General features: G+C 30.8%; 2 protein-coding genes across 2 annotated transcripts; one reads left to right on the plus strand and one right to left on the minus strand.

Moving 5' to 3' along the window:
• The first annotated feature begins 2803 nt into the window (after nt 1-2803).
• mRpL40 (mitochondrial ribosomal protein L40) lies at nt 2804-4110 on the plus strand. The gene is made up of 5 exons (XM_074178272.1): nt 2804-2959; nt 3014-3091; nt 3148-3318; nt 3646-3844; nt 3917-4110. Exons 1-5 carry the CDS (start codon nt 2925-2927, stop codon nt 4025-4027), a joined length of 594 nt encoding a protein of 197 aa, XP_074034373.1. The 5' UTR covers nt 2804-2924; the 3' UTR covers nt 4028-4110.
• A 1289-nt stretch (nt 4111-5399) lies between these two features.
• Nucleotides 5400-7430, minus strand: mRpL13 (mitochondrial ribosomal protein L13). Its single transcript, XM_074178273.1, has 4 exons — nt 7229-7430; nt 7054-7177; nt 6821-6975; nt 5400-5667 (listed from the first exon to the last, which is right to left on the minus strand). The coding sequence occupies exons 1-4, from the start codon at nt 7250-7252 to the stop codon at nt 5434-5436; spliced, it is 537 nt and encodes a 178-aa protein (XP_074034374.1). The 5' UTR covers nt 7253-7430; the 3' UTR covers nt 5400-5433.
• Nucleotides 7431-7894: the final 464 nt, after the last annotated feature.

Genomic DNA, 7894 nt, shown 5'->3' on the forward strand with positions numbered 1-7894 from the left:
GCCAAAAAATGTTTTTCCATAAACCTAATCTCTTAAAAATATTTCCTTTTTCAATTCATAATAAATATCAAATGCATGTATGACAACTGACACTAATGACAAATACACAAAAAGTAGTTAACATGAAAAATATGGATGCTGCAAACAAAATGCTTGTTGATAAGGACGATTAAATGTATATAAAGAAAACCACTTACAAACAACAAATACTAAAACAGTCTTTATTCGTTAGACAAAAAATTCTCTTGTCTAAGCTTTATTCGCTATGATACATTGATACATGTTGCAGCATATATTGCAGTATAGTAATGAATAGATGTATGAACAGGAGAAGGCAGGCAGGGCTACTACCCCATGGTTTCCACAGGAGAGGGCTCCCCACAATAAAGATAAAAAAATATAAAATTTTTTACTGGTCTGCAACTTTTGATCGAGCATTTCGGTGGCAATACTTTTTTTAATGTGTGATTTATAATCTGTAACCATGGGTTGGAGAGAAATAAAATAAGTAAAAAAAATCCGAAATTGGTTGACCCTACAGGTCATCTTTACAACTTCCCGGTTCTTCGAAATCAAAATTTTAAAAATGATTCGATGAAATCACTTGAATGGAAATCTTTAAACGATACTATCTATCGAACGCGTCAATTTTCGGTGTGAATCATAAATTATACTGTCTAGTGTAAATATATTATATAGAACTCTTGGATTATAGACTCGCTGTATGTTTTCAAAACAGAATTAATTTCACTTTTAGAAAACCACGTTTACTTTATTTACTTTTACTAGAAACTTTATCATTTATGTAATCTTCATAACATTGGCAACATGGCACCAACATCAACTCAACCCGAGAATACCTATCACAGAGAAGCGACAAAGACGGCCATTTTGTGTCCTTTTTTTGTAGACGCATGCGTCGACTTGGTTGTCTCCACGTCATTCTCGGGATTAGTTGTCTCCATTAGTCTGTGAGCACTAAGCAAACATAATGAGATAGGTAGTTAGTTACAAAAGGTACCTACCTAACTCGGTATACATTAAAATTATGCTATTGAAGCAAGAGTTTTCAGGAGATAATTAGTTTTGAAGAATCTATCGTGAGAAAAACAGTAGAAAATTCAGCAATATTCAAGGCATTTGAAATTAAAATTAAAACAATGCTCGAACAGGATAAGCGATGTGTGATATCTATAGATGAGATATGGCTTTAAAATCCAATCTTTTTTTGTATTGGATAAAAGCCACTAAAAACAATTTTTTAAAACATTCATTTTATTTTGAAGGCAAAAGTACATCTTGTTCTTTTGTTTGCTCTTTTTATGAGCAAGACATAGGGCAATTTTATAGATTCGCACCAAATCTTACCAAATCACATATCAATCCAAACAATTTTGAAAAATGAAAGTGAGTCTAGCAACATAAGTTCTAAGCCTTACAGTTGCCAGTGGAATGAATGCATTCGTGGCAATAAACTTACTTCCTGCTTCTTCTTTTGGTACAATACACGTAATAGAGACATTCAATAACCTTTTTGATTTGTTGAATTCGTGTTCTTTACGACATTCCTATAAATACAAAAACGTTTTAGAAGGTTCGAAATTCCAATTAGATTTTTTTGAAGAGGCTCTAACGTTTTTGAAAAATCTTGAAATTTTCAATTCAGAGGACAAAAATGTCACAAATCGAGTCATATTTAGAAAATGTTGGATTATTTCCATGAATAGTGTAATTAAAATATGGGATGAGCTTTCCAAATCAAATTATAAATATTTAAAAACGAGACGACAAAATTCAGGTTGTCTTGAAAATTTGTTTGGTGCTGTAAGGCAACAATGCTGAAATAATGTTAATCTGTATGTACTCAGAATTCATTCATTTACGTTTGTGGATACATGTTTAAAAAAACTCTTCAAGTGCATACATGTTATGTGTGTCACTCTTTCAGCACGAAGTGCAGGACTTTGGATGTAAATCGTCTGTTGAGCTATTTTAAAACTTATACTACGGAAAAAAAATGTTTTGGAAATTTGCGCTCACCACTAGATGAATTCATCAATTTTATATATCAGTTGGAACGTTTATTTAACAATCGATTCACAAAAATTTCTACTGGGGGAGCAGTTTCGAATATATTATTCAACCTAATGAAGGATGTAGATTTTCTTTATCCTTGTGAAAATTTTCCAAAAACGTACATAATTAAGCTATTCATAAGAATGAAATTTTTTTATGGTATCAAATATACTAATAGAGATATCAATAATACCAAAGGTAAAACTGTAAAAAAAAAACTTAAGATTCTGTCACATTTTTAAATTAGGAGGTTTTGGTAAAATATCTTGTTTCATTATTTTTTCATTCAGAACCTTACTTAATTAGAGTCAAGATTACACAAAATAACAAAAGTCACTTCTATTCATCCTTAGTGGACTTATTTATTTCAGAGGATATAAAATGATTATATATTATAAGCATTATTCTATTATCGTATAGTTCTATCTAATGAATTGGATTTACAAAAAAAAGTAATTTAATTTATTTCTTAAAAGCCAATTCACCACAAAAAATAATAAATTGGCAACATAGTTGAATATTCTCTATTATTACTGCGAACGTTGTTCAATTAGCAATATAAAAATTGAATGGAGTAAGATTCCCTTCACACTATAATTTAATATTTCATAGTGAGCCCACGTACTATACTAGAACGTAAGAGTATGTATTTTTATTAGTGTATATCGCTGAGAGGTCATTTTTCTCAGTGAACCAGGCTGTTTATCACTCAAAATCTTCGGTTCGGAGTTGGGACACCGAACATCAAAGGATCCGCTTAATGTCGCTTCTCTGTGGTAGGTATTCTCGGACTTAACCTCAAATTAGAAATTGAAGTTAACTTGTGAATACTGTCGAATACTATAGAAATGAATTTACAAAATATTATTTCGAAATTCAACAGGTATGTAATATTCAATTTAGTTTTATTATAAAAACTATATTCCTCGAGTTCCAGGTTACACTTTCAAAAACCTCTGGTTAGGGAGATTTATACCAATAATGTGTTACCATTTAGAGCCACTCCTGTGTTACTGTAAGTTTATAGTAAATGCAAGTTCAAAAACTTAAACTGTCTAAAAATAATTTCAGAGCGGAACCTTTGAAAAAAAAGAAAAGGTTAGATCCTGCTATCATTAGGGCCCGAGAAGAGAGGAAGAAAAAGAAAATAGAGAAACAGATTAGGAGACTGGAGAAACATGCCAGACAATTGAAACCAATAGAGGAATGTGAAGTTCCGCTAGATATATCGGAAAATTTGGGGTAATATTGCAATCATTATTTCATTCAATAGAAATCAAAATAAGGTACTGTGTCGAGGAGAGATACATACATATTTAAAAAAGTAAATAATTTGAAATAAATACCTCTTAAAACTACACAGAAAGATGTGGTAAATGCCTCCTGGAAAACGAAATGTCTGCAAAATTTTCTAAATTATTAAACTTGTACATCTCAATTTCTGTCATGGTATTAGCTAAGAAAATAGTTGTTTTCCACCAGACACCTACTACCTAGGGGTGGTAGAGGTGAATATTTCAAATGCAACTGTTGTATTACATTCATTTTTAAACAAATTATTTATTTCAGTAAGCGAAAACGAAATTTACCTGAAATATCAGAGGAAATATTAGAGAAAAGGGTGGATCTTTTGAAGAGATGGTGTATGTTCAGACAACAACAGCATATGGCTGATGTGCAAATGTTAGACCGGCTTATTTATTCCCAACAAAGAGCTCTAGATGAACTGAGACAAGAATCTGAGGAGCTCTATCAAGAAGCGATACAGGCGAGTCAGACAAAATTTGGAAACAGTTGTGCCACTATTTTCATCTTGTAATTTGTATTTTTTCTTTTTCAGTTTGATCCTTTTTTAATGCCGTTCAAATCCCAAGGTCCAGTAGAAAGCCCAGCTATTGAGAATTATGATACTCCTGATGGTGATTATCAAGACATTTCTAGAAAATGGTGAAAAAAAATCAGATGATACATTTTCTCGGTAGTTTATTTATGATGTGTTACTGATTTCTAATAAACAAAAAGTTATTGGTTGAAGTATATTGATAAATACAAAACTCTTCAATGCTATTACGGGTACTAATATGCAGAAAAGCCTAATATATATCTGTGTTCAAGTATGAAACCAATAAACATCACATTCATTTGAATATCCAGGATCTTTCATGTCACAAGTTGATTTTTTTCCACTGTTATCCCTACGTGTGATTAGTAAAAGGGCATTTGTCTCTTACAAATCTAAATTCATGATCAGAATATGATCTTATTATTTTCCATCTTCATACAAAAAAAATGTGGAAATCTTCAAAAGAAATGAAGAAAGCATTCAATGTTAAAATAAACTCCTCACAAAAATGTTTATTTCATGCAAAGAAGTACCTTTCAGACACAAACTAGAAGAAAAAACCCTCTCAAAACAGCTCTTTTCATGTAAACATTGAATTACACATAAGAGAAATTTTAAGTCTTTCATATACTATTTTGTATAGCAATCTTGTAAATGATATCAGAATCAATTCCATAACGAATGTTTGGACTACGAACTGAATAGAAAAATGTTCTTTGTATATTTCAATGTTCATACAATAGTTTTTTCAAAAGTATTTTCCTTTTATGTAAGTCAATGTTTATATGAAAGTAGTTGATTTGAGGGGACTTTTTCTTCCAGTTTGTGTCTGAAAGTTACTTCTTTGCGGGAACTACATACATATTTTTGTAAATAATTTATTTTGAAATTATATGTTTCCTTCCCTTCTTAAGAGAATTCCACATTTTTTTGTATAAAGATGATGAATCCGACAAAATAATCCTTATCAATTTATCGATTTTATAGTCTAATGACTTCAATGAAATGAATGAAAACGCATTGGTCTAATTTCCACTAGTTTTATCCCATTATCAAGTAGAGTTTTTATACTTGATAATGATATAATACCTGAAACTGGTCGTGAAGATAAAATAACTAGTGGAAATCAGACAAAATCGTTTTCATTCATTTCATTGAAGTGATCATGAATTTCCAAAAAATAAACATGTCATCAATTACACACAAAATAGTCTATCTGTCCTGTACTTCAAAAAATTTCAATAAAATCGACCATATTTCAGAATATTATCAATGTATTTGTAATAAATATTACATCTACTAATCGTTTTGGGTCATTTAGCTGCCACCTGTTACCCTCGGAAGTCTTCTACAAGCTAAGGAAAGGCAGCAATATTACATCAAATGATACCGTACCTTACAATTGCTTTACCAAGCCCTAGCTTTTCTTGTTGCCTTCTCAACTGAAGAAAATGAAATATGCTCACAAAAACAAAGAAAATATATCTTCTACCTAACATCATTTTAATATTTTATTATCGAAGAACATAATTTTTAGGATAATCAATAATTTTCGGAAATTGTTTGACTTCTTTCTCTTGGAAATGATCCAGTCTCTTTGGCATTGGTCTCAGTTGCCTTAATTGATTTGAAACGTTAGCCAATAAACTGCTAGGAACATTTGCATCCGGAAAAAGGTGTAGTCGAGCTATGGTGTTTCTTCTTTGCAAATTCTTGTTCAGTTTATTATAAACTGCTTTCCAGAGTACCTATAATTGAAAATGTATTATATGATACCTCTAAGGAAGTTTACTCGGTAAATCAGAAATGAAACGAACATTTTAAAAACACAATATTCTAACAAAATAAACGAGTTCAAAGAAAATGTTTTGAATATACAGAAAAACGTAAATAAAAACAATGTCAGTACATTAATAATAATTACAGTGATAATGTGACATCATCGTCCACAAGAAGAATGCTATCACCTTTTTTTAATAGAAGGTTGATAGATATTTCAATTTTATAACACTGGTTCAATTTTGGATATCAGACCAGCTGTTCCTGATTGATATAGCAGTTTTATATTTTTTAAAGAATAGTAATAATAATATTCTTTATTGGTTAAATAGAAAATAACTGGAATTTTAAGCAATACAGGTTAATTCTGCCACTTAGTCTCTTACATTTAATACTGTAACAAATAAATTTGTAAAGAGGATTCTTTATTGTTAGAAAATGAATAGTGAACATTAAATGTTCCCAATAAATTTTGGATTAAACTGGATTGAGTTGTGAATTAAATTTTATTTGCAGAATCCTAAAAATAATATAAAACTGCTAGTTACTCAGAAATGGCCTGTGTGTGATGAGTAATGCCACACTATTCTTATTAAAAAAGTACTAAATCATGTATATTACTAGAGTTTTTTCCCAACACCAAATCGTTATTTTTAACACCTCGACATGTGTTTCGATCACCAAGTGATCATCTTCAAGAGGAAGATTAAACTTAGTTTAGTAATGAATATTACTGGAGATTTTTCCCAACACAAGATTCAAGTATAACTGCGTTTAATTTTTCTCTTGAAGATGATCACTTGGTGATCGAAACACGTGTCGAGGTGTTAAAAATTACGATTTGGTGTTGGAAAAAAACTCCAGTAATATTCATTACTACACCAAAGATTCCAAACAGTGCATCATAAGTACTAAATCATGTGTTGGAATTTACCGATACTTGATGAAAATCCATAACTATATTCAAGAAACTTATTGTGACAGATTACAAAACCACAACACAATAAAGTGTTACTCAAATGAAAAGTACTAATAATTATTTCTTTCAACATAAACTGTTCAAAAGATGAAGATGGGAAAGACTTTTTGCGTTAGCACTGTATTTTGAACAACATATCTCACCATTGTTGGGTCCTTGTTATGCAACTCCCATGCCAATGTCCAAGTAGCTCCACCCGGGTATCCTGTATGATGAAAATATACTCTTTTCTTCCATTCATCCCCAGGTAAAGCAATGTCTGCAGTATTTATAACTATAACATGGTCTCCACAATCGTCTGCAAAAATCGTAAATTATTGCAGGCAAACATAATTTTCTTAATGTTATGTAGCTACTTTGAGAAACTAAATCTTACTCATTGGATGATAAATAGGTTTATGAGCTCCCATCAAATAAATTTTCAGATAATCTGCAGAACTGAGGGGATTTTGCCAGGCTGCATCATATATATGCCAGATCCGTGCAAATGTAGCCCATTGCTAAAAAATAAAATTCAGTTGGCAGAAAAAGGCACTTTAATTGATACTCACTTGAACCCGTTTCAAAGCGGACATAACTGTTTTAAGTTTTACGGGGTATTTCAAAAAGAAATAAAAATTGAGTAAATATACAAGTAATTGTTACAAGTTTAATGTATCATTTGTATTTCTATCGGTTTTCTTTTTATTTCAATAGGGTTATATTGAGGTTAGAGATACAGAACTATCTTATGTCATAAGTTTACTTCAACCATAGAATAGAGACATGATGATATAGATATTATATGGTTTGGGCGTGACGTCATTTCTACATATATTCCACCTGCGGATCACACAACGTCTTGGCCATAACGTGACAATTATATTCAGTATAAAAATATCAATACATGTATATATTCCACTCATTTCATTCAACACATTCTCAAAATGAAGACAGGGCGAAAATATACAATTCACTATAATAACATTTGATGACAAAAAATGAATTTCCATGTGATAGAATTTTCAAAATGTTACTGTTTCATATATTACGTTGCTTCCTGTTCCATAAGGAATATTTTGAGTACAAACCAACCAGGAAAAAGTGATATTTTTGTAATTCTAGTGTTCTATGGGTTTTGGGAATAGTTTAAAGAAATTCGGTACATCCATGTGAAGAGTTTATTTTGAAGTTGATCACTTGATGAATAAAAATAATTGGGTAACCCTCAAAGGGAT

The sequence above is a fragment of the Leptinotarsa decemlineata genome, unplaced genomic scaffold (genome assembly GCF_025532065.1).
Source record: "Leptinotarsa decemlineata unplaced genomic scaffold, Ldec_3_MD MMD2_tig00003736_RagTag_RagTag, whole genome shotgun sequence".
Lineage (NCBI taxonomy): Eukaryota > Metazoa > Arthropoda > Insecta > Coleoptera > Chrysomelidae > Leptinotarsa > Leptinotarsa decemlineata.